Below are 27,289 nucleotides of genomic sequence, written 5' to 3' on the forward strand. Positions count from 1 at the left end.
TTCATATTTATGAAATGACACAATGCATCATCAAGTAGGGGCTGATGGAATGTATTATCTGTCTTTAATCTCAGCATATATAAATCTAATAAGTCTAAAATAAGACATGCTTCCCAAAAATCGTTTTATTCATTCTTTCTTTTTACACAATTTCCCCCACCAGATTCATTGTTGGAGCAAGATGGATTGAATCACTTTCACCAGCAGAGGGCGAACTAAACGGCCTCGAGCAAATGCAATTGACTGTTAATCCAAATGTAAATTGTCACTTTCTGTGATAAATTAGATGATGGAAACAGATAGTTATTGTCTGGAGGTTGAGATTAGACATTTACTTTCATCCCATGGTTAAACTTGCAAATGTTAAATATAGTGTCAGTGATAGTGGCTGAAACTCTTGCAGCAGCTTGATCCAAGAGTCCATGTGCAAAAGAAAGAGATAGAGAGCGCTCCTCCAACACAGTGAACTTCCATCTGGGACTGAGTTGCAGGGTTGGGTTTGACTTCGACACTGACATGTTCCTCTCAGCAGGAAAACTGACTGAACTTTAATTTAGGTGAAGTGAAGTACTGACTGTATTCTCACTACTGATCTCCACAAACACTGGATATGTGCAGATATCTGTTGCTATTATACACAAATACACACAAACCAAAGCTTTAGCTATAACTTTGAGATTCTTGTTCTTACCAGGTTAAAAGAGGCTAACAATGCCATCTGCAGGGTGTCTGTTTTTTTTCTCTTCTGGTTGAAAGTCTCATTTTGAATTGGTAAACGTAAACCTATGTTACATCCTTTCCTGGATTTCTTTCATTGTTTCTACAAGTATTGCTATAATGGGCTCACTTTGATACCAGGATGCGTATGCATTTCAGGTTTCAAGGGATGCTTTCCGCAATAATTAGAAAATACTCAGTCAGGATTAGTCATTACAGTAGTTTCTGGATTATAAGTCCCTTTTTTAGTTGCTTAGTTGGTGATGTCTTTTATATTAAAATATATAGGAACATGCCATCTGGGACAACGGACAGCAGCCACAGTACCACCAACAAAAATCCACTAATGCTGTATTCAACTGACAGAGCAACAATAACATACATGCATATTAGACATGTGCAGCCAGTCACAACTATTTTCATTCTTCTTTATGATATTTTCTTTTTTACAGATTCAATTTACAGTATGCAAAATATAGTATACTGAAAAAACAACCAACATTAATCCCACATCCAGGAACATGAGAATATTTCTTTGTTTATTTTGAATAATGTGCTGACTACCTATACCTCCATGTAAACTTGTGATATGTTAATATCTAAAGGTGCTCTCAATTTTCCAACACTCTTGCAAACAGTTTCCAATCAAACCTTGGGCAGGACTGTCTTTATTTTTCAAGTTTGTGCAATAATAGTTCCAAAACAACGTAAAACCCTGACGAAATGGATTTGGTCTGGTCTGTGGTGGGCTGAGAGGATTCTCATCACTGTGTGGCAAGTAAAACAAACTAGGACATGACTCTTCGCTGCACATCATTCGTAAATACTCTCTCTTTTTAAAAAAATCTTTTTATTAGTGTTTTCACTTTTTTTTAACAGTAGAAGGGAAACAAAAAGAAGGTGTGGGAAGACAGGCTTCAGAATTAAGTGACTAATCGTGAATAATCTTTAAGTCTTTCCAGACTCAGTAATTTTACTCCAATATTTTCTGTCCATTCACACAGATCCACATTTAAGCCTTCTCAGCCTCTTCTCTGCTCTCTCAGTCTCTGCTGCTTCACATTGAACTGCTGTTTTTGTTGTTCCACATCTGTTTTCACCTTCATGTCCACTGGAGAAAATGTGTTTTCACCTTCATGTCCACTGGAGAAAATGTGTTTTCACCATCATGTCCACTGGAGAAAATGTGTTTTCACCTTCATGTCCACTGGAGAAAATGTGTTTTCACCATCATGTCCACTGGAGAAAATGTGTTTTCACCTTCATGTCCATTGGAGAAAATGTGTTTTCACCATCATGTCCACTGGAGAAAATGTGTTTTCACCTTCATGTCCACTGGAGAAAATGTGTTTTCACCATCATGTCCACTGGAGAAAATGTGTTTTCACCATCATGTCCACTGGAGAAAATGTGTTTTCACCATCATGTCCACTGGAGAAAATGTGTTTTCACCTTCATGTCCACTGGAGAAAATGTGTTTTCACCTTCATGTCCACTGGAGAAAATGTGTTTTCACCTTCATGTCCACTGGAGAAAATGTGTTTTCACCTCCATGTCCACTGGAGAAAATGTGTTTTCACCTTCATGTCCACTGGAGAAAATGTGTTTTCACCTTCATGTCCACTGGAGAAAATGTGTTTTCACCATCATGTCCACTGGAGAAAATGTGTTTTCACCTTCATGTCCACTGGAGAAAATGTGTTTTCACCTTCATGTCCACTGGAGAAAATGTGTTTTCACCTTCATGTCCACTGGAGAAAATGTGTTTTCACCTTCATGTCCACAGGAGAAAATGTGTTTTCACCTTCATGTCCACTGGAGAAAATGTGTTTTCACCATCATGTCCACTGGAGAAAATGTGTTTTCACCTTCATGTCCACTGGAGAAAATGTGTTTTCACCTTCATGTCCACTGGAGAAAATGTGTTTTCACCTTCATGTCCACTGGAGAAAATGTGTTTTCACCTCCATGTCCACTGGAGAAAATGTGTTTTCACCATCATGTCCACTGGAGAAAATGTGTTTTCACCTTCATGTCCACTGGAGAAAATGTGTTTTCACCTCCATGTCCACTGGAGAAAATGTGTTTTCACCTTCATGTCCACTGGAGAAAATGTGTTTTCACCTTCATGTCCACTGGAGAAAATGTGTTTTCACCATCATGTCCACTGGAGAAAATGTGTTTTCACCTTCATGTCCACTGGAGAAAATGTGTTTTCACCTTCATGTCCACTGGAGAAAATGTGTTTTCACCTTCATGTCCACTGGAGAAAATGTGTTTTCACCTTCATGTCCACAGGAGAAAATGTGTTTTCACCTTCATGTCCACTGGAGAAAATGTGTTTTCACCATCATGTCCACTGGAGAAAATGTGTTTTCACCTTCATGTCCACTGGAGAAAATGTGTTTTCACCTTCATGTCCACTGGAGAAAATGTGTTTTCACCTTCATGTCCACTGGAGAAAATGTGTTTTCACCTTCATGTCCACTGGAGAAAATGTGTTTTCACCTCCATGTCCACTGGAGAAAATGTGTTTTCACCTTCATGTCCACTGGAGAAAATGTGTTTTCACCTTCATGTCCACTGGAGAAAATGTGTTTTCACCTTCATGTCCACTGGAGAAAATGTGTTTTCACCTTCATGTCCACAGGAGAAAATGTGTTTTCACCTTCATGTCCACTGGAGAAAATGTGTTTTCACCATCATGTCCACTGGAGAAAATGTGTTTTCACCTTCATGTCCACTGGAGAAAATGTGTTTTCACCTTCATGTCCACTGGAGAAAATGTGTTTTCACCTTCATGTCCACTGGAGAAAATGTGTTTTCACCTCCATGTCCACTGGAGAAAATGTGTTTTCACCATCATGTCCACTGGAGAAAATGTGTTTTCACCTTCATGTCCACTGGAGAAAATGTGTTTTCACCTCCATGTCCACTGGAGAAAATGTGTTTTCACCTTCATGTCCACTGGAGAAAATGTGTTTTCACCTTCATGTCCACTGGAGAAAATGTGTTTTCACCATCATGTCCACTGGAGAAAATGTGTTTTCACCTTCATGTCCACTGGAGAAAATGTGTTTTCACCTTCATGTCCACTGGAGAAAATGTGTTTTCACCTTCATGTCCACTGGAGAAAATGTGTTTTCACCTTCATGTCCACAGGAGAAAATGTGTTTTCACCTTCATGTCCACTGGAGAAAATGTGTTTTCACCATCATGTCCACTGGAGAAAATGTGTTTTCACCTTCATGTCCACTGGAGAAAATGTGTTTTCACCTTCATGTCCACTGGAGAAAATGTGTTTTCACCTTCATGTCCACTGGAGAAAATGTGTTTTCACCTCCATGTCCACTGGAGAAAATGTGTTTTCACCTCCATGTCCACTGGAGAAAATGTGTTTTCACCATCATGTCCACTGGAGAAAATGTGTTTTCACCATCATGTCCACTGAAGAAAATGTGTTTTCACCTTCATGTCCACTGGAGAAAATGTGTTTTCACCTTCGTGTCCACTGGAGAAAATGTGTTTTCACCTTCGTGTCCACTGGAGAAAATGTGTTTTCACCATCATGTCCACTGGAGAAAATGTGTTTTCACCATCATGTCCACTGGAGAAAATGTGTTTTCACCTTCATGTCCACTGGAGAAAATGTGTTTTCACCTTCATGTCCACTGGAGAAAATGTGTTTTCACCTTCATGTCCACTGGAGAAAATGTGTTTTCACCTTCATGTCCACTGGAGAAAATGTGTTTTCACCATCATGTCCACTGGAGAAAATGTGTTTTCACCTTCATGTCCACTGGAGAAAATGTGTTTTAACCATCATGTCCACTGGAGAAAATGTGTTTTCACCTTCATGTCCACTGGAGAAAATGTGTTTTCACCATCATGTCCACTGGAGAAAATGTGTTTTCACCTTCATGTCCACTGGAGAAAATGTGTTTTCACCTTCATGTCCACTGGAGAAAATGTGTTTTCACCTTCATGTCCACTGGAGAAAATGTGTTTTCAGGTACCAGTATGGTTCCTCACTATTTGTCTTCTGGAAGAAGAAGCACAGCGGCCAATGTTTTTCTTTTCCACAAACAATGTTTGTTTGTGAGCGACTCTTCACCAAAGAAGCTTCCAGAACTATGGTACTTTGAAACTGGACTGACTCAGAAGCTCATCTTGAAACCTGCTGCTATTCCCACAATAAAAGACTAAGGAGGGCCGAGATGTGTCAGTACATTACTACAACTACCAGGTGAGCTGCTGCTACGTCACCCAGGGGGTGGAGGAGGCGGCTGTGGGCTGGGCTGCAGTCTCCGTGAGGGTGGAGGAGGTGGAGGAGCTGAGAACCACCATCATGAGAGGAGACGTCAGCTCAATCCAAGAAATACTAGAATTTCACTAGTTGTGAGTGCTTCTACTGGATCAGACACATTCTTATCCACATGAGCAGAGGATGGACTGGAACATGAGATATAGACATTATGGGTCCTTTAAATTCTTCAGAGCTCTTTCTGCTCGTTTAGAAGGAGTACACTCTTCTTGAGGGTAGAGCTACACGAACTAGTGAGGGTGTCCCTGTGATCCTGATAGGTGGGGTATTATAGTCTTGCTTTGGACATTGAGCCAATGGATTTAAACGATGAGTTGTAATTTAGTACTCAGTTTTTCAAGTTTCAAAAAAGTGAAAGATACCAAGACATTCATGTGTCCTATAACTTTCTCCAGCTTAGATTGCAAGAACTCAAGCAAATAACTGAGGGAAATCCTCTGTCGAGAGCCAAGTGTCAATTCGCTGTAACTGGAGTCCATCCAACAAAAGATCTCCTCGGAGCATTTTAATGAGGGACTCTCCAACACACCTCAACGAAGAATGTTCAGATGATCATTTCTGGTCTTTGTCCTTGACTGTTAGCCTGCCATTTTAAATCTGTCTGCAAGTTGTTTTTTTCAGTTATCCTGTTAACCAACAAACCAACCAACCTACCAGTAAACGTTTGGAAGAGAGGCTACAGATGTGCACTTCCCCAAAAAGTATTTAGTCAAGAACAAGTCGAGAAGAACCTTAAGGAGTAAAGATTGCTGTAAGTTAAAAAGAAGCATTGACTTGTGATTTCCAGTGTATTTTTTATGACAAATTTCTGCACATAACCATGTTCTGACTAACATATAAACCAACATGTAGCCTGTACCTGTCCATGCAGGTTTGGTTTCACCTTGAATTCAGTAAACTCATAACAGATTGAAAGCGGTGGTTTCCAAAGTGATGACTTGGACCGATCGGAAAAGTCTTGAAGCAGGGTCCTGCTGTCGGACGGTACCATAAAATGACAGCAGAGGAGGCTTTGGCAGGAAGTGAGCTTGGAGGATGCAGAAAAGGATGCAGTATTGCCAAATCAGAAGCTCTCACAGACCGAAGTCAAAGGTCAGGTCAGATTTTCCCATCTTCTGTCTGTAAACTGAGTCGAACTTGTCGTTCATGGACACCGTGAAGACGTCCTTCCAAAGACCCACACGTCCTGCAAGAAGACATTTTAGACCATCAGAGACACGTTCACCCAACTCCTTCTCTTTTACCCTTCTTCTAAAACCATCATGTCTTACTTCTGCCCAGGCAGCTGAGCTGACTCACCGGCTGTGGTGGATATGAGACAGATCAGACTGATTCATGTCAGCTGTGTTTAACCTAAAGCAGACCAGACAGCACACTTGGATGCACTAAAAGGAAAAAAAAAAACAAAAACAGATGGAAAACCAGGGAAACTGCATGACGTAAAATAACAGGATTACATAGAAATCATAGGAGGAGAAGGAGCACAAAATCAAATTATAAAAAAAAAAACTCTAAAAACATGAAACTATGAAAACATGCATATGAAACTCAAAAATCGCTAAATTAAAATAAAATGAGTGTGTGGGTTCAGTTAACACTCAAATGTGAACAAAAACATATGAAAGAAGATGACAATTGAAAGGTTCCCTTTTTCCTAAAAAGCATGACAAATTTAGCCTCTCTCTCACACACACACACACACACACACACACACACACACACACACACACACACACACACAGTCAGTTGTGTCAGTGATATGGTGGGAAAACAAAATTTCTATGAGCCATTGCAATACAACAGCAGTGAAAGCTGCATCTTCTCCAGGGTTGCCAGATCTGACTCACTCCTATGAGCCCAAACACACTGTAAATCCCACTCTCATCAATAAAAATGAACCCAAATCTTAATCTCTGTAGAAACTCATGTTAAAACCATAAAACTAACAATAAGGTTTTGTATAGCGCTTTTTTCTTGGAGACTCAAAGCGCTTTCCATTACATTATTCATTCACTCAATACTGGATGGTGGTAAACTATGTCCACTCCTTCTCACACTACATTCAACTAGGAAGTTTGGGGTTCAGTGTCTTGCCCAAGGACACTTCAGCACGTAGACAGGCAATCGGATGCAACCAGCATGCAACCAACCTCATTGGGCATGTTGGGATCTCACAAGACCACAGAAAGTTTGTTAATTTCTAGGGAAAGACAATTTTCATTTGTTATGATACAACTATCATGATGTGAATTCTGACTCAAGAATGTGACTGAGCATTGCTCACAGTGGGGGGACCTTTTGCTACAGCAGACCCAGGGGTACATCCGAAATGTTCCTCCTCACTCCTTATCTATCGACTTTCACTCAACACCGTGCATGACGTCACAGGGTTAAGGAAAGGTGTTAGAAGGCTTACTAAAGTAGTCAGTGAAAGGCGATCACGTTAGTGTTGCAGTCGGACCGCACTTCCACTTAGTGACATCATAATAATGTGACGGCGGTGCAAGTGAGTGCCATCTGCCGTGGTGTGAATAGAATTACAAGTTTCCAAAAATGGACTATAAAAAGTGCATTTGGGTGAGGCTCTCAGGATTTCACACCTTCGAATCCCCAACTTTCATCAAAAGTTGGAGAGATTCTTTCAAAAAGGTTTTGGTTCCTGTTATTCAATGGAGGAGGTGGGTTGCTGAAAGACAGCTCACCTAGCGTTAGCATACAGCTAACACCAGAGGCCTGCAACCAGGGCCTTCACTCCTCAACTCCTCTGCTGACCCGACCACGAGGGTCAGACCTTCCCCTGGTCCAGAGACCAGCACCCAGAGTCTGATCTCCCATCAACCAGGAAAACCAACCAGTTCCTCCAGGACGGACCAGGGAAACGACGCCTCACAGAACTTCTTTGTGTTTTCCTCAACCAGCAGGAAAACCATCACAGACCTGAGCGACCAGCTCCTCAGTCTGGACAAAAGGAACAACCAGGAGCTGCAAAGAAGGACTCCTGAAACATCAACTTCATCTTCTTCTCCTCAGCCTGCAGAACCAGCAACCACAGTTAGCAGGAGGTGCTAACTACAGGAGAAGACACCAGCTTCCCTCCAGCAGGACAACAACTGAACTCCTTCAAGGAAGTGGGAACAACAACTGGGCTTTACCTGAGATTAGTTAAACCTGATGCTATGATAGAACTGTTTAACTTTATGAACATGTGTTGGTTCTGTTACAGTGATTGAGTTCTATAGAGAATGATATTAGGAGCAGTTATCAACCTGTAAACCAACGTTAGCTCTGCCACAGACACAGGGTCTGCATGCTAATCTTTGCTTTACTAACTAGTTAACTCACAATCCTACACATATCACATCAAAGACAACATCACACAGTAACTGAACACCATCTGACGACTCCTGACGTTTTACAAAACAAGTCTCATTCACATCAAGTCATTCTAGAAATGGTCCTTTAGCAGAGACACACAGGAAGCAGACGCTAAAGACTAGCTTCCATGTTCCATTGTTCTCCAGCACATGGTGGAGACCCAGGACAGACTTCTGCTCTCTGATAACCTCCATTTGAATGTAGTTTCTTGTGATCCGCCATCTTGTTTTGTAGTTCCATCACACGTCTCACACACACACACCCACACACACTCCCTCCATCTCTCTTTCTCTCTACACACACACACACACACACACACACACACACACACACACACCAAGCTGTATATAGGTAGTTAGAATCTGTGTTTATTTGTTATCATTGTTAATAAATATAATTTTTGGAATCATACTTGTTGTGTTATTAATGAACACAAAGGAGAATGAAATGTCGACTCTTCTGTGTCAAGAACTCCAAAATCCTTCAATCTTTACTGTTAATTCTGGTAATTGTAATTAATTTAACTATTAATTCAAATTCCTGATTAACTGTTTAGTATATCTTATGAGACTGATAGAACTGACTTGGCTATCATTTCCTGTTAAGACATCATGGAGGAGGTGGGACAGAGGAGGATGTTAACCAGAATGTCCTCCATCATGGACAACACACTCCGCCCACTGCACCCGACAGTGGAGGAGCTCAGCAGCTCCTTCAGTGTAAAACAGAACGCTGCCGGAAGTCCTTCATCCCAACAGCTGTTAGGACATTTAACAACTCACTGTAAATGTCCTACATTCTTCTCATGTACCGTTTACACCTGCACTGAGTACATCTTAGTTTCTACCTATCTACACTGCGTGTATATCAATTCTGTCAATTTACTCTATTTTTAGAGGATTTCTTTCTTTTTTACTGGATTGTTTTATTTTTTTATTTTTACTTATTCTATTTTTTGTGCTCTTTTTTTGCTCTTGTTTAGATATTTACATATGTTTACATATTTAGTTCTTTAATTTTATCATTTCTGCACCTTTTTAGGACACGTCATGAACACACAACTGCACTCAATAAACAAAGAAAAAAGGTAACACCAACATGCGCCCCAAGAAGCCCAATTGGGCGGAAACTGGCCCAATCTAGCAACACCAATCTTCTCCCAGAGAATGTTGTGGAGTAGATGGGCAGACAGAAAACAGCTTGTTCTCAGTAGTTTACGAGAGGGACTTTTAGACTGGCTGAAATTCAAGACCAAGGAAGGCTTTGGGGGAAAACACTTTGAATACAATGTTGCTGGACCACGGACAACTTTTTTTAAATTGTTGAAAATCTGTATAATATGGGACCTTTTAAAAATGTGTTTTAACAAAAACTATTATCACTTCCCCATTAATTTCTCAAAAATTATAGGCATACATTTTTTCAAAATGGTGAGGATGATCTTTTCCTCCAGCCGTTATAACTCTCAGGCACCCTCTAGAAGGGAAACGCCCCACACTTGGTGGAACCAGTGGATTAAAAGAAGTTATTTTGTATTGATTTGCACACTGAAAGGTTCTCAAAAAGAGATGTGTGTGTTTTCTGTTTTAAAACAGGGCAAATTAGTGTGAAATCAATCCACATCATGGGACACCAACTATGAAATCAGAAAATTGAAGACAACAGATGTTTTTAAGACACATTTTGCTATGCGGAATCCAATCGCCGTAAAGAATTTTCCTCTGGGAATAGTATAGTATTTTCAATTCTAGTGAGTACTGAACTGGCTCCTCTTCCTCCTCCTCCTCCTCCTCCTCCTCCTCCTCACCCCTGCAGACGGACAGTGCCTCGGAGTTCCCACACTGCTCGATGAGCTGGTTGCAGCTCTCCACCAGCCCCTCCAGTTGGGCCTTGTCACAGGAAACACCCAGAAAGCGAGCCAGCTGTGCCACCAGTGTCCCTGGATCCTGCAGAAAGTGGAGGCATTTCTTTAAATCGGCACGCAAGATACTCACTGAGTCACGATCATCTGTGTGGCACATATATGGCAAACAACAGGAAGGACATGTACAGTGCTGAACATACAATCTTAAATGAATATGTAGGTTATCAGTTATGTGCATATATACATGTTAGTGTGAGTTAAAACTTAACCCATGTTTCTTTGCTCTGCAGGTCGTTATCTTCTGTGTCAATAGGTGATTGTTGAAACAGGTTTATTAAAAATGAGACGACACAAATTTCCTGATATAAGTTCAAATCAACATTTTAAGTTTGTGTTGGGTTTGTTTTTGAAGGAAATTGACAAATGTTGCTTATGCTTTGAACTAGCTCTTTTAGATTAGACATATAATGATGACATTTTATATCAAAATAACATACATAAAAAATGCTTTTTATAAACCTCCGATTGCAAAGCTAACATGACTAATTATAATCATATTATAATGATAATCATATTATAATGAGCACTGAATGCAGCCAGACTTAGATTTATTAGTGTATTAGGGTTTCATATTTTTATAGATTTGACAAACAAGAAGACAATTAGTGAGATTGCCTTCTTTAACTTCCTTATTTTTAAAGGTATGCCTGCTCAATCCCGCTGGATTCTAAAATAACTTCAATTAGACACGAAAGCAAATAAATCCCAATTTAGTCAATGGTGATAGAATATAATGTGACTCTCTCCTCTCGGTGAAAAGTGTTATTAGCCACGCTAAATGTTCATATTTTGGGGTTAAAAACAAGCCAAAAGTGGACGATCATCAAGGTTCTTTGCTGAAGTTAGCGACTTCTTATGTAAAACTTCGATATTTACACTGTAGTTCCTCAAATTAAATGTCTGTCCTAATTACTGCTTTGTCATTTCAATCATGATGCTAAAACGACAACAAAAATTTCCCTTATGTTATTCAAGTTATGTAAGAACAATGTTCAGTCTGTCTAATCGCTTTAGATCTTTACTTTAATTTCTCCAAAATAGTCTTTAGTAAGTTAGTTAGTTTAATTGCTGTGATGAGTTGTTGCTAGCTGTTAGTTATCTCATAGACACCATTTGTCTATCAACAGCATTTCACATTTAAAGTAAGTTTTGAGAAATTTGCCAAAACATGAAAGCTACGCTAATCAGAGCAAATATAATGCCATCAGCTAGTTTTCTGAAATCTACAGGCTGATATCTTGTAGTGGGGAACCTTCTCTCATATGGAGAAAACCACACGCACTCACATGGCAAGCAATAAATGATTCATTCTGAGAAGGCTTTTTCTAGGAAAACCTTATCTGAACAGCAAAAAACATATCTGACCCTTGTAAACTGATAAAAACCGATGATGTCAAAAGAGACCTTTACACAGCAGAGATGAAAGAAAAATATTCAACGGAGATGAACGGTTTCCAAAACCAGCTGCAGTTTTCTCCAGAAAGTCACTGTTGTTTCTTCAATTTTAAAAATTCTACTAATTATAAGCAATAAATGAACAATTGACAGCAAGTAGGAAATTTGATGCGACATATATCTGGCAAACTTATAGTTTAATGTTTTCTCATCATGATTTCAAGTGAAAATGCAAAACTTTTGTTGTGTTTTGGGTGGCTGTTTACACAACAATGGTAAATGGACTTCACTTGTATTGTGCTTTATAGCTGTGTGAGCAGCTCCAAAGCGCTTTACATAGCTCATCACCGCTCATCCAATGGTGCTTGGAGCTTGGAGCGGGCTCCATCACCATGGAGTTGGTGGAAATAGTGTTACTGCACATGTGCACCATGGTCATTCTTAATAGATCCTTTGCACATGTGTGAGTAGATAAACAACGGCGGCAGCCTTCAAAGTGTCATGACTCAAAGTCCAGATCCTCCTGGGATTTGGTAGTTTTATAGTTGTCACGCAGTTTCACTTTATTACAGCAGAAAAGTGTCGGATGAACTTCCTCACTGCTCTTCTTTTAGTTTAGATTTGACATCCAGTTGTTTGAGGCTGAGTTTCTCTTGTGAGTGTTTTGTGTTGGAATATGAATTCATCACTGTGACGACAGGAGTTCTGGTTCCATAAATTCATGTTTCTGCAGTTCTGTCAGGTGAGATCATTCACCTCATCACAGATCAACCCTCGCGGGGTGAAACAGACTTGGAACAAGTCGAGAACAAAAACATCCTTCAAAGCTTCAGTGACCAGGATTTATTTTATTATGTCAAAAAGACCTCTCCAAATTAATTTCTCCTCTCCACTCAGCTGCAGCTCTGCGCCAAACCCATGCATCAATCACAATCATTTGAGAATGGGCAGGTCATTTTCCAGGAGATCTGATTGGTCAGGAGGCAGAGGGCTGACCTCTTATCAAGAACATAACCTGCTCTGGAGCAGGTTAGCCATTCAGCGTAAGTTTATTTATCCCGGCGAGTAAAGACTGAGCATCGTAGTACGGAAAACCCAGGGTTAGTCCTTGAAGTGATCTCGAGAAGAGAAAATCCAGCATTGTAATACAGGCCGTGTCTCCAGTTGCATCTAAATGGGGGAAGGTGGATATTTATGTCACAATTTGTGATGTCATGTTTATTTTCCAGGATTCTGATTGGTCATTATGGCTTCATACTTCTCATTAGACTTCTAAACGTAAAAGGGGGAAATATACATTTTTGTAAAAGCAGGGTACAGGTAAACGTGGCCAGACTGTGTCCCGTCCCTGTTTGTGTCTGACCCTGTTTTTCTCACCTCATTTTCTCAATTATTCCATCGTCTTCTTCTCCTGCTGAGCACTCATGTGCGGCAGTGTGGTCACGCTGCATCCCCTGTGTGTTTAAACCCTCTGTTGTCTGTGTCGGCTCGTCTTGTCGTTTCTCACCCCCTGCATTACTGTATGTTTGCGCTTGTTTGGATTTTTACCGCCTGGACTATTTTGTAAATGAAAACAGTTTTTATGGAACTTGGAGTCTGTGACTGTGTTTCCATCCACCCACGTTGTGACAGACTGCTTTTGTTTGTTGTGTTGATTTTATTTCAAATACTGATGAAATAGCAGTTTTAACCACTTTACACGAAATAAGATTCATCTGTTTAACCTGTTTAAAATGATGATAAATTGCTCATAAAGTGTATTTGTAGTTTAACTATTACCAAACCATATCATTTATGAATATTTGCAATGAATAACAACAACTTAAACGGTGGAATTGTTATTAGATTCGTCACATTAAGTCTTTAATTTTCTTTTGACTTTTTTCTGGTTTCAGAAGTTTAAGCCGTTTCAGTTATATTAGTTCTTTTTGCTCTTTTAGACATTTTGACTCTTAGCATGTTTGCTTTTTAGTTTTAAGCTATTTTATTTTTACAGCTATTTGATCCATTATGCTAGCTTTTTCTCACCTTTCCATTTCAATTTGTTTTAGCCATTTTTAGCATTTTTAGCCATATTACTAAGCTATTTTATAGTTTAAAAACGTATTTTTAAGCTATTTTTACTCAGAGATGGACTTTTTTTGCATTTTCAGCCTTTCCAAGTACTTCTAGCAGTTCTTGCTGTTTCACCTTGACCAGATTACTGTCGAGACTACCAACAAGACAGTAGAGAAACAACAATACCTTGTACATGTCTTCATATTTCAAGAAGAGCACATTAGAGTCCATTCGATGTTCCCAAAACTCCTGAACGTGTTCAAACCAGGAGCCGTATCCCACTGAGGATGAAAAGGAGGGATGTTGTTCCATATGTTTTCAGACTGACCTCATTGAATTTTACAGAATATCCGATCCTGAGGAACGCACGACACTAATTACTACAAAACAAGAGAAAAGTTGGGAGGTCTATAAACTGTCAAACTTACACTTGTCGTTCATGAAGCGCCGGCAGAACTCCTGGAAGGTTCCTCGGTAGCTCATGGTCCTGAGCGAGCGGTGGAACTGATAGTAGGACACCACCAGGTCCTTTGGGTTTCGAGCCATGTAGATCACCTACAACAGAACCGCATCAGTACTTGGAGGCTAGATTAGCTACGTGAGCTTTGTACACCACTGGTGTCCAAACTGCTGAACCTATTGCACTTCCAATTCTGTAGTTTTGTGGTGCTCTTCCACTAGTACCTACTTGGCCTGATGTTACTCAGCTCCCCTCACCTCTGAGGCTTTTCCATTACATGTCAGTATCAGATAGATCCCTTGGTGCACTTGGATTATCCCCCATTTATCTCAAGAAATCCTATTGTAGCCACAACCCAGTTATTCAAAATACAATAAAAATCTGGAGACAAATAGCAAAAGAATTCAAACTGAGAGCCTTGTCCTTTTTAAAGCCTATTTCAGCTAACCCAGCATTTCAACCCATAACCACTGGTGCTCCAGTTGATCGCTGGAAAGAAATGGGGCTACACAGAGTTGGAAATTTGTATCTTTAGGGAAGTTTTGGTTCATTCCAGCAACTTCAAGATGAATACAATTTAGTTGCCAGTGACTATTTTAGGGATCTACAAATAAGGAATTTTGTAAGATCTCATATCCAAGTGTTTGACTTGGCCACTAATGATAGGCTAGAGCAGTGTCTGCTCGACTCTGTTTCTGAAAAACACCCAGTATCATTTATTTATGATTATCTACAGGCATCTTGTCAGATTGATATGGGTTGGAAGTTTGTATCTTCAGGAAAGTCAACTTGAGAAAAAGACGTTGTTGAACTATCAATGGACATACAGTGGCTTGCAAAAGTATTTATACCCCTTGAACTTTTCCACATTTTGTCATATTACACGCCACAAACATAAATATATTTTATTGGAATTTTATGTGAAAGACCAACACAAAGTGTCACACAATTGTGAAGTACAAAGAAAATTATACATGACTTTAAATTATTTTCACAAATAAAACACTGAAAAGTGCAGCGTGCAAAAGTATTCAGCTCCCTTTTCTCTGAGTTCAACCAATTGCCTTCAGAAGTTGCCTGATGACTGCTGAATGATTGAATGTTGAGCTAATGACTAAATAGAGTCCACCTGTGTGTAATGTAATCTCAGTTCAAATGCAGCTGTTCTGTGACGCCTCAGAGGTTTGTTAAGAGAATATTGGGGAGCAAACAGGACCATGAAGTCCAAGGAGCCAGACAGGTCAGAGATAAAGTTGTGGAGAAGTTTAAAGCAGGGTTAGGCTATAAAAAGATTTCCCAAGCTTTGAACATCTCACGGAGCACTGTTCAATCCATTATCCAGAAATGGAAAGAGTATGGCACAACTGCAAACCTACCAAGACACGGCCGTCCAGCTAAACTTCCAGAACGAACAAGGAGAGCAGTGACCAGAGATGCAGCCAAGAGGCCCATGGTGACTCTGGACCAACTGCAGAGATCCACAGCTCAGGTGGGGGAATCTGTCCACAGGACAACTATTGGACTGCTCTCCACAAATCTGGCCTTTATGGAAGAGTGGCAAGAAGAAAGCCATTGTTAAAAGAAAGCCATAAGAATTTTGGTGTGGAGGTGCCTTCGCAACAGCTCTGATTTTGGACGGTGCCATATGAAGTCCCTTGGCATCAATCACATGTCCAAGGTATTCCACCGACAGATGATAAAAATCACATGTGTCTCTGCGCACTCTAGGTAGCATTGCACCCCTGCTAGACCCCCGAGGACCTGGTCCATAGCTCTCTGAAACACAACAGGTGCTGAAGTGATACCAAAAGGTCGTCTGCAGTATCTGAAGGGTCCTTTTTGTGTGTTAATAGTGAGCATCTCACATGATTGTTTATCCACCTGCATTTGCAGCGAAGCCTGATTCAGGGCAATTTTGCTGAATTTTTCACCACCACTCAGTCCAGCAAACAAGTCATCAATCAGTGGAAGTAGGTAATGTTCTGTCATTAAAGCTAGGCTGACAGTTACGATGGGTGTGGCCCACTCACTCACTGTTACAGGCTCCAGGACTCCATTTTTGACCATAGCTTCCAAGTCAGCTTCCAATTTTGATCTGATGGCATATGGCACGGGTCTTGCTTTCAAATCAGGGTAAACATGTTGCTTTCCTGTGATGTTTTTCATGAAAAAGCTCTTCATGCTTCTCCAGTCCTGCCTGAAGCTGTGTAGAACTTGATGTTTGTCTCACCTCTTGCCAGTTGAGCTGGGTTGCATTCAACCATCCTCGTTGCATTATGGCGGCAAAGATTTCCTTTTGTGATGTAGACTGAGAGCCTCACAATCTGCTTGTTACACTGCATCAGCATGTGCACTGGGTGTCCGGTGTGTGCTTTGAAAACAGTGTCTGGAGGACGTAAAGGGAGGTGATGTAAATATTTCTTGTAGAATTCATAAGACACTAATGATGCTCTTTATCCAGTGTCTATTTGCATCTTTATGGAATGTCCTTCCAACTGAACTTGGCTCCAGGAACCATCTGAACTGTCCCTCACCGTCATTACTCTTACTGTGTTCACTACAGCAGACGTTTTCCCCTCCAAAGAATCACTGTTAAATTCTTTATCACTGACTGTGTGAACATGTTTTTTCTACTTTTTGAAGTGTACACTCTTATTCTTACTCCCATACTTGGAACCTTCTTCCTTGCTCATTTTACTTCAGCATGCTCGTTCCACGTGGCCCTTCTTCCCACACTTGCAGCAATCCATGTCTTTGCACCAGCATGCAGATGCAAGATGGACAGTTTTTCCACAGCGAAAACATGGCCCATGAGCATCCTGGTTGCCACTGCTTAATTTGGGAACTTGTCCCATCACATGCAGCTGTCGGGCCTCTTTAGATGTCATCTCTATAGACACACATATCGATTGCCTTTTCAAGAGTCAAGTCACTTTCCGTGAGTCATTTCTTCTGCGCTGCTTCATTTTTCAGTCCACATACGAGACTGTCCCGTAATGTGTCACTTTAAGAGTCCCCAAACTCACAATGCTCAGTTAACTTGCGTAACGCTGCCATGAACATGGTGACAGACTCACCCTCTTCCTGATTTCATCAATGGAATCTGAATCTTTTAGCGATCACCAGAGGCTCGGGGGAGAAGTGCCTGGACAAAGTTTCCACAATTACAGCATATGTTTTAGTCCCAGGTCTTTCAGGATGTAGTATGTTTCGCAGCAGAGTCAATGTCCTCAGGCCAATCACACTCAGAAAAGTGGGAACAATCTTGTCATCACTTATTTCGTTTACGGTAATAAAATAGTCAAACCGCTCCATGTATGAGCTCCATTGCTCTAAATTCTCGTCAAAAGGACCAACTGAGCCAATAACTCCACTCATTCTTTATAATGACTCCTGGTTATGACACTGCCCAGTTGCAGATGTTTCCCACACTGTACTCACAATGTGTTGAGTTTCTGGTGTACTATCGCCGGTGTTGCTGGGCCACTCCTCCTCTCTTCTTTGGAGAAAAATCCGTCACACGTGCTCGCAATTAGTGGTAGCATCGACATTGCAGTGGGGGGGGCAGATGCGGCTTTGTGTCTGGCTCCCAGGATCCAAAAAAAAGAAAAAGGAAAAGAGAAAAAGGATATTCCAAACGGTGTGTTCTACTCGCCAGCGGGCGGAACCTTGGTTTGGTTCTGTGGTCCACTCTGTGCTCTCTTGGCCTTCCCAGTGATGCAGAGATGTCCGTCTCACTTGGAATCTGGGTTGAGAAGCACGGGCCAGTTGGTTGAGAGGCAGTTTGACCAAGTTTGAATTTCGGCCACCTGCGATGTCCGGTACGGGTTCGACCAATGAGACGGCTTTTCCAACCTGGGGCTTGTGGCCCTGTCCTCCCCCCTGCTGTTTCATTACCTTGTCATTGTTCTTACAGCCTGTTGTCTCGGGGGAGAGGCTGCTTGAAGGAGAGCATGGATTCCAGGCCCGACAGAGCTCTAAGGCCAGCAGCACACCAGGTGCTGATAATGTCAGTGGCTGGGTCCTCAGACACTGTGCACAACAGTTAGTGTTTTCCAGAACCTTTCCAGACCTCCATTGGCACTAGAATTGTCCTCAAGTGGTGGAAACAGTCCACTACCATCCCGATTCCCAAGAGGAGCCCCCATAACCTTGAACAACCTTGAACAACCTTGAACAACGTCGCACTCTCCTCCCAGGTGATGAAAGGATAGCAACATATTCTTACCCTGATCAATTCACAGCTCGACCAGTGCAAATTTGCATAACAAAGGAACAGAGATGTTGACGATGCCAAAGTCTTCATCATCAACACATTCACAAACACCTGGAGCTTCCCAACACATCAAGCTGCTGCCTGTTTGCAGACTTCTCCACCTTTAACACTTGCAGAGAGACTCCACCAGAACTTCAACACGACCAGTCAGCTCACACTCGGAATCTTAGACTTTCTCACTATTATGTAGAACCCAACAGGCCCATGTTAACTACAACCTCTCTGACCTCACTACCTCCACAGGCGTCCCACAGGGTTGCATGTTCTCCTCTCTGTTCTTCATACTGTACACTGATGAGTGTGGATCCACACAACCGAACTGTCACCTGGTGAAGTTTGCTGATGACACAGTTCTCCCGTCCTTCCTGTCCGCCCCCTCCTTATTCACAGTGATGTACCTCAACTTCCACTTCCTCACAAAGCGGGATATCACGAGATCCCATTGGACCCATTTAAAGTGAAGGGACTGCCTCCAAACTGCAAAACCGCTGCAACAGAAAAGATAGACACCCCAAAAATATCCAATAATGTCACTGGTACTCCTTCACTTGTCTCCTCCTGATCACCAGGTCAACACTTGGTTCAATATATCAAAGGTCTTTTTCATATATTTAAGGATTTTCTTTCAGGAATAAAATTCAATTACTTCTCACTAATGTACTGCAGAGCCTACTGGCCGCATGTGTGAGGAGATCCTCCGCCTTCCCGTCTGAACAATCACAAACTGAAAGCAAATAAAGAGCCAGAGGCTCAGAACTCCTGAAATGAAACCTAAACTACGCCGGGCATCAGAAGTGGAGATATTTTTAGGATTGTTACGTTATGTTATGTAACGTGCGTGGAAGTGAGCCCAGAGTGGACCATGGATACAGTGATGTACACACCCGCGACCTGCGCACAGTCTACAGACGAGCCTTGTGGAGAGCATGTGAAGGCCTTTAGAGAAACAAGAAATGTTTCACCTTTGACACATTATAAATTGTGTTGACTTATACATTCAGAATTTTCATTAAATATCACACAATGATGCAGATTGACTTCAGGAATGGAAACGATCTGAACCTGTTCCTGTCAACCTCCATTTAGTTCCTACATGTCCTTTGTTTTGCTTCTAGCACATCAACTTTGGGGACTAAATGTACTTTTGCTGCCTTACACATCCCACCTGTCAGCTCATGCATTCACCGACTTGTTATTGTATTTTATATATGGAAAGACCTAAACTAGCAACTGCAATAATATATAAAAAGCTCCTGTGGGTGTCAGTTTACACACTGACCTTTCCCTCTCCGTTGTGCATGGCGGCAGGGAGGAACCGGTAAGGAAGATGACTTTTGATCAGGCGAGGAGAAGTCAGCTCCTGTGAGAACATTAAAGACAAATCAGCTCTTTTCTACTTTATTCAGATGATCGAACAAGGACTTGTCATAATAATGCAGTCAGAGTAGATTCATTCTTTACAGTAGAAACCATTCCCTTGGAGGCAGACATCACCAAACCTCACCAGTAGATAATTAAATCATTGACGATTAGGGTCAGTGAATAGGAATGAGAAACTTTAACATTAGTGATCCAAACAAATCAGAAGGAATCATTTGTGGAATTATTCAACAAATGCAGAAAATGTACTTCCCCCGCCTCAAATTGTACAAATGTTGTCAGTCAGAAGCAAATAGGTAGCGATATGTGGAGTGACTTATAGTATGGAAGGCTCTGAAACCATTGTGCCTCTTTGAGAATTTTGAGGCTTTTTTTAAATAGAGAAAGCTTATGATTGAAGCCATTGTAGATGATAGAGACAAGGACCTATTTTTTGTCAGTTTTTGACAGTCACTTTTTCCGCGTGTCAGAAATCCGAGTAGATGTGCTTGGAGTTTTTTCACCAGTGAAAACAGTAATGTCAGGCAAGTATTCACAAAGTACTAAGGTTTCACACTGAGATACAAGGTCATTCTTCCTTTATATGATAAGAGACAAAGATCCGCCTCAGGTTGAATCTTTCTCTTCTGTTGGAAACAGTTTTTTGTGGTATTGTAGCTCATTAAAGAAGTGTGATCTTCATAGACTGTGTAGTCATGTCAGTCCGCATTTCCTCAGTCGAAGGGCAGACTGATCTTATCAATGCTTGCCACCTAAACACATTTTTAAACACAGCTCTTGTTGACTTCACTCTATAAAAAAACGGAACTGTTGAAAGAAGATTTAGACAACTCTCAGACATCCTGAGATCAAGGTTGTACAATGGCTTGTCTTTCTTGCTGCAAGAATCTTATTGAAATACTTTTTTGATCCTCTCATTTCCTATCAGGCTGAGCTCTGTCAATTCTGTCTTCTTGAGGTTTCACAAAAGCTTTTCCTGACATTTGCCTTGCAACATAACGCCATGGATTGCCATGCACTCTTTTGATTGGTTCATGTGGTGTTTTTTTCACTGACCAGGAACTGCTGCATCAATAGACTTTTAACACATAAAGGGTTTTGTTTGAGATATTAGATACATATCGTATTGTTGATAACGGCATTGGGTTTTCTTGTTATTGTGTGGTGAACAAACTCAGTGACGTCGTACATCACTAACAACCTATGTCTCTACGGGGACCAGTGGCAGTTCAGCACTTCCCCGTCACTGTACCTGTATGATGTCCAGCCCGGGTTGAGGGTATTCTAGTACGGGCAGCTGCTCATCAATGTTCATCAGGCCGATTTCATCGGGGTCGGCCCCCTGACTCACGAGATACACAACCTCCTGAAGTAGACTGGTGCCTGCGATGGTGGAGACGAAACAGAGAGTCAGAGGCAGTTACATGTGGACATGGAGAAATAACATTTTATACTGTGATTTATATATGATATGGATTTTTTGTAACTTAAAATACAGAAAATGTGGTACATAAATTATGATCAAACCCTTCCATGAGGCGGAATCCCAATGAGGCCATAAATCAATGTTTTGGGAAAATGCTTTGGGAAAATAATGGTAAAAATATGGTGAATTAAAGTCTGAATTTTTTATTTATTTTTTTTACATAAAGTTGCAAAAAATAAAACGTTATTGATCAGGGTCCCCCTCAGGTGCACACCACAGAGCAGAAGAAGACTGACACCAGAAATGGATGAGCTAATTCAGACCAACAAACGCTTTGTGCAGCAGGATGGATTTAATGGATTTACTTTCTCTGGATTAGATCGGTGCTGCTGTTGGCACATGATGCAATTTTTTGATTGTAAAGTGGTGTTTCCCCATACAATCGTGCACACAGACAGACAAGCACGCATGCACGACAGACGTGTACAAGACCTGTTGCTAGGCCTCTTTATCCAGCCGACCCTGTCGCCCTCGCCTCTTCACAGAGCTAAAGCCAAACTGTCCACCACCCAAGATGAACAGAACATTTATGTGGAGTCTGCTACTCTTGTGACACATTTTGATTTGCCTCCGACATTATTCAGAGCCTCTTTTTTGAACGAGGATTTCTTGTGAACTGCTGTCATGCACCAGCACCACCACCAGATGACGCTTCTGATGAAGAAGGAAGGAAACAATCGAAACGTGTCAAAGGTATGTTGTAAAAGGTTTGCCTTGAAAACAAGAAAGCTCAATACTTAATCTGTTGGCTGACTGTTTCTCGTCATGAGGAGGTGGTACGGTGAGTAAAGTCACTCAGATTTTTCTTCAGTCAAACTGGTGTGTGCGCATCATGAAGCCATGTTGCGCGTCCTCGTCTGCAGGTTGTTGTTGAATCACGGTGAGCACGTTGCAGATTGCAATGCATTGTGGGGGTTCAGCGTCTCCAGGGAGTCTTAACTGAGCGTGAGGCTGCTGTCAAAACAACTTGATAGCCACCCTTGTAATAATAGTCCAGCTACATATCTCCACCCCCTTCCTGGTAATACAAGCTGGGCAGCCAATAGCATGGGAGCTCTGCGGCAGCATGCGGCTGTGCATGTGCTCCTGTCCCTCTGCAACAGAGGAGGACAAACACAGAGTGGGTTGGGACTCATTCACACACTGACACATTTGTCTCCTTCCACAGAGATGAGCAGAAACATTAATAAGCTACTGAGAAACTGAGCCTGGCGGCTGCGTGACTAAAACGAGCACAATCGAGACAGCGTAAATGTGTAGGAGCTTTCAACTTTCCTCTCCAATGACCTTCACTGTATCAGAAATTCTCATCCTGAGAATCAAACTGTCCACATTTCAGATGGTACATATGTGTTATGTAGCTTCCATGGAAATGACACAGCACTGATCATACAGTACTGGTATCTACACTCTGGGTCTCGATAAGAGGCAGACTGAGAGCTTGAAAAAAAAAATACAACAGCTAAAATGACCACCAAAAAGTAGCTTTAAAATTGTTAAAACTGCTAACATGACCAGCTAAACAGTTTCCAAAATAGCTAAAACAGCTAAAATAGTCACCCAAAAAATAGCTTTCAGAGCTAATATGGCTTTAAATGGGCTGAAACAGCAAAAGTGATCATCTAAAAACAGCTTTAAAAGAGGCAAAACTGCTAAAAGGCCCTGGTCAAAAAAGCCTGAAAATAGCTAAAATGACTAGCTAAAAGAAAAAGGAAAATATACGTCCCCCCAAACCAGTCGATTGGCTGTCCACGCAGTATCTGACATAAGTATGTGAGAAACAGGTAGGTTCTAATTTAAGGGCAAAACGTGCCTCAAGTCTCGACTTTCAAATGCCGCCAGACCTGCAGGATGTTAGCAACAGAACTTTAAAGTCCAAGATGTCATCTTGGACACCTTTCGAGCTGGGGTGTCAAGCAGATGGCCAAGGGGCCAGAACTGACCTTCCAAAGTGTCCGCTCCGGTCTGCAGGACTTTAAATAGTGTGAACGCTGCAAAGAACGTAATTAGGCCTGGAATTTGAGTTGCGATCTAGCAGGCCAGCAAGTTCTGATTAGTAACAGACAACACAATGGTGGTTTCTTACATAATCTGGCAGAGAGGAACCCGTTCACTTCCCCTGTTGAAACAGTCTCACTCCGTCTGCTGGCAGCGCCCTGTCCACAGAGAACTCCTCTCTCAAGCGAGGCGAGACGTTATTCACCCATACAGAACTTTGGCGATTGCACCTGTTGAAAGGTCCAACTAATTAGCGGACGGCCTGTCCCCTAAAGTGGTGGAACCAAGTGCACGGTGCACACTCAGAGCATGTGTTCATGGAACCAATTATTTGTCTGTTTTACTCGTCTATGCGGAGGTAAAGGCTACGTCCACACAGCTGCTTTCTCACTGGATTGTCAAGGCTATTTTACTGGCTTACGACAGCAGAAGCCTCCCTTTACCTCACGGTGTGACAGCATAGCCTGGCCTTTAATTCCTGCTGGGTCTACCATGCACGAGAGTGCCGCAGGCTGGACTCCATTCGGGAGCGGCTCTGGAGAAAGTGCATACGTGTTGTACCGAGTGAATCAACTGAAAGGGAACAAAAGGCTATATCTGTAACATCTGCTTCCTACAAGAGACAAATGAGGAACAACACTTGTTGGCCCCATGGTACAGCTGGGCTCCATGGGGCAGGCTGGGGGCAGTAGATGTCCCATGTGTTGAGCCTCATTCCTCTCCTTCAGGGAACACACCTTATAGACATTTAACTTGACAGCTTTCTCCTCCAATCTGAAAGTTTGATTTTATTACTATGATATGTAATTATCTATTTATGAGTCTTACAGCTCGGTTGTAGACATCAGACCTTCTTTGTTCCAAACTGCATTGTGCAGAGTTCAGAAGTTGTCTTAATCGGTTGAACGCAGCAAAAATCAAAAAAACCAAAGAGGAAGCAGCTGACTCTGGTACACTCGGGGGTTTAGCACAGATACTGTACATTCACTCTGTGTTATGTAACAGTGTGTGTGCTGCAGTACGGTGCATCAATACAAACAAACACACACACACACACACACACACACACACGCACACACACACTGCACCCATCTGAATATTCTCATCGATCCAATGCTCCCACTCAGTCCAAAGATTCCTGAAATCCTTTTTTTCCACTTTGTCACCTTGTTTTATTTTTGCACTATTTTACAATACAACTTCAACCTGCTTATGACAATATCCAATCACAGCTACTGTTACAGCAGCTTAATCCTACTGGAATTTACTGTGATTAGAGGTTTTATTCCCAAATAATGAAGCAAATCTGCCCTGGAATTTTATTATAGCTACAGATAGACAGTAATTCAAGAAAAAATTGCCTTTGTTGTGTTTTAACGAGATCTTACACAGTTTGTTTTTTGTTTTGTTTTTTACATTGTTTTCTGATGCTTAGTGTCAAAACTATAAATATAGATGTGAGGCTGGTGTCACAAAACAAGCACTTGGTGCTGCATTTACATCAGCTCAGTAGTATTTCAAGAGATGAACAACCAGAAAATTATTTTCACATGATATGTTTTCAATATATTTAATCTTTTTCTGAACACCAGCTTTGACTTAAATGCAATTTTAACATTTTATTTATGTATATTATAAAAGCATCTTTAAATTCTGTTTAAATTAACTTAAATTTAGTCATAACTCTCACACACAGCAATTTGATAGGTCATTGAGAACCAATAAATCAAATCATGTAATATTTTTTGTTTGCTTTGTCCAAATCATGTTCTTGTCTCAATTTCTTCTTATTTATGATTTTTTTTGACAATCATCTGTGAGCAATTTTGAATTGTACCAAGCTATTGGTCATTTTAGCCCACTTTTAACTAAACAAATGTAAATATACTGCAACACCGTTTATCATTGCATGTGCTGTTCAGTAAAACTGTGGTTTATGATGCATTTATAAAGTTGTGTGAGCTGCAGTTGCTGATAATTTATGATGTATGTGCAACATTTTTAGTCACTTTGGCTAACCACAGTTTGACTTATTATGACTGTTTCATCTGTTATTTATTGTTACTTAGCTTTTCTTTAATCACTTCATTTCATTTTAACGTTTTGATTTTGTTTGGCAGTTTTAATCATTTTATGCCAGTTTAAGCCATTCACCTTTTTAGACACCTGAGCTGTTGTTTGGTTATGTGATGCATGATTTAGGTAACACACTACTGAACTATTTAAACGTTTCCTAAAGAGTACAATGCCATATGAGAGTGAGAGTTAATTTGAGCACTGGTTATCTTATCAAGGTGTTCACATGCGGGCTGTACTTGCCCCCAACAGTGCACAGTATATATTAGTGTTGCAGATTTGGAGCAGAGGCTGACGAGGAGCTCAAGTCACATGACCAGGCCCACCCAGGCCGCAGCGGCTACAGCAGCGGTCCTGCGTCCTGCACGTAAACACCAGAAACAGCGAGAGACCACGCTGGATTAAACACGTGATCGATGTTGTTGCGTCTGACTCATTCATCGGAGTCCGTCTGATTATGAAATCCAAGCTGCATCTCGTTAAAACTCGAGAAAGGCCTGGACGGGAGCGATATAAACACAATCTGACTGCAGGAAATGTGCAAAAAGGAAGAATGAGAGGGATGCACGCTGTGGATCTGCTCAGTCTGCGTTCATAAAAGTAAAATATGGGGAGATGAAGGCTGCAGAGGCGCTGCTGCAGGAGCGGGACCCGCCGTGCGTCGTGACGCAGCGCCTCGGTTACCTGACTTCGGGTACGTGACGATCCAAATGTCGCTACTTCTGAGGGAGAAGTTCGCGATCTCCTCCATCTTCCCTCTGCAGAAGGGCGGCAACCGCACTCCATCAAACTCGAAGTATTTGCTCTCAAACTCGATCGGCGTGCTCGGCGTGTCTGCCTCGCTCTCGGCCATCCTCGAAGCCAGCCGCCAGTGCACGGGCAGGAGAAAGCGCACACCCACGAGAACAGTTTGCCTTCCGGACTGAAATTACAGGGGAAGAATGGTGAGGAGGATGCTGGTGGTCGCTTCGGCTCGGCTCGGGATGATGCGAGTTGATCCGCAACAGCCAATCATGCGGGGGAGAAGTGATGTAATGCGCGGACACGAGCCCCAGCATCAGGACCACTCAACAGTGCGCGTCCCCGCGTGTTTCCCACTGTATTATTCATGTCGGACCGGACCTCATGCTGTAATCCTGGTATGGTCCAGGTTTTTATTTCTCTTCAGTGAAATGGTATTTCTCTTTATTTTTATTTCTCTTCCTGCAGATCTTTTCCTCATTGTGTTGCGGAGAAGGACTGGGACTGTGAGTAACAGTGAATTGATTAACTGTGAATGAACAAAACACAAACGTGGAAATCTCAGTGATGAACTATGACACAACAAAGCCACTTTCTCACACTCACCTTCGAATGGATGGAAACTTGACAGCATGTTTGAATACTTCATAAAACAAATAACGTCATGGCACCTTTCAGAGAGAATTTTATTCAGTGCAAACAATAATTGTCTTAATTTCCTTTCATAATGTTAGTTTACAGAGCAGGATTAGTGTTTGTAAACAAGTTTATCTTCATTTTGAAGGTTCAGTGGCTTAATAATACTGTGGTGTATAACTTTTTAAAAGTCATAATTGAAAACTATACAGCTTTAATTGGTTAATGTTTTCAGATGATTCCATACATCAGCAGGATTTCATTATGACCAATCTCTTTCACAAGTGCTTTACAAAAACCATGTATTCGAAGAGCATCTTCCTCCAACTAATTGATGTAACTTCATCTGACATCAGTTTCCCTTGAGTGAGAGCATCTGGCTCTTACTCAAGGGAAACAGTATTATGTAAAATTAAGAGGAAGAAAATACATTACATCACATA

The 27,289-nt window shown here is 41.4% G+C and overlaps 1 protein-coding gene across 1 annotated transcript; it reads right to left on the bottom strand.

Annotated features, from left to right (window-relative positions):
• Positions 1–5,840: 5,840 nt before the first annotated feature.
• sult4a1 (sulfotransferase family 4A, member 1) lies at positions 5,841–26,322 on the bottom strand (the record flags this gene model as incomplete). Its single annotated transcript, XM_080518654.1, has 7 exons — positions 5,841–6,227; positions 10,224–10,362; positions 13,980–14,074; positions 14,222–14,348; positions 19,809–19,889; positions 21,162–21,292; positions 26,154–26,322. 7 exons carry the CDS (start codon positions 26,320–26,322, stop codon positions 6,115–6,117), a joined length of 855 nt encoding a protein of 284 aa, XP_080374780.1. The 3' UTR covers positions 5,841–6,114.
• Between the last annotated feature and the right edge of the window lie 967 nt (positions 26,323–27,289).

The sequence above is a fragment of the Blennius ocellaris genome (genome assembly GCF_963422515.1).
Source record: "Blennius ocellaris genome assembly, chromosome: 22".
NCBI lineage: Eukaryota > Metazoa > Chordata > Actinopteri > Blenniiformes > Blenniidae > Blennius > Blennius ocellaris.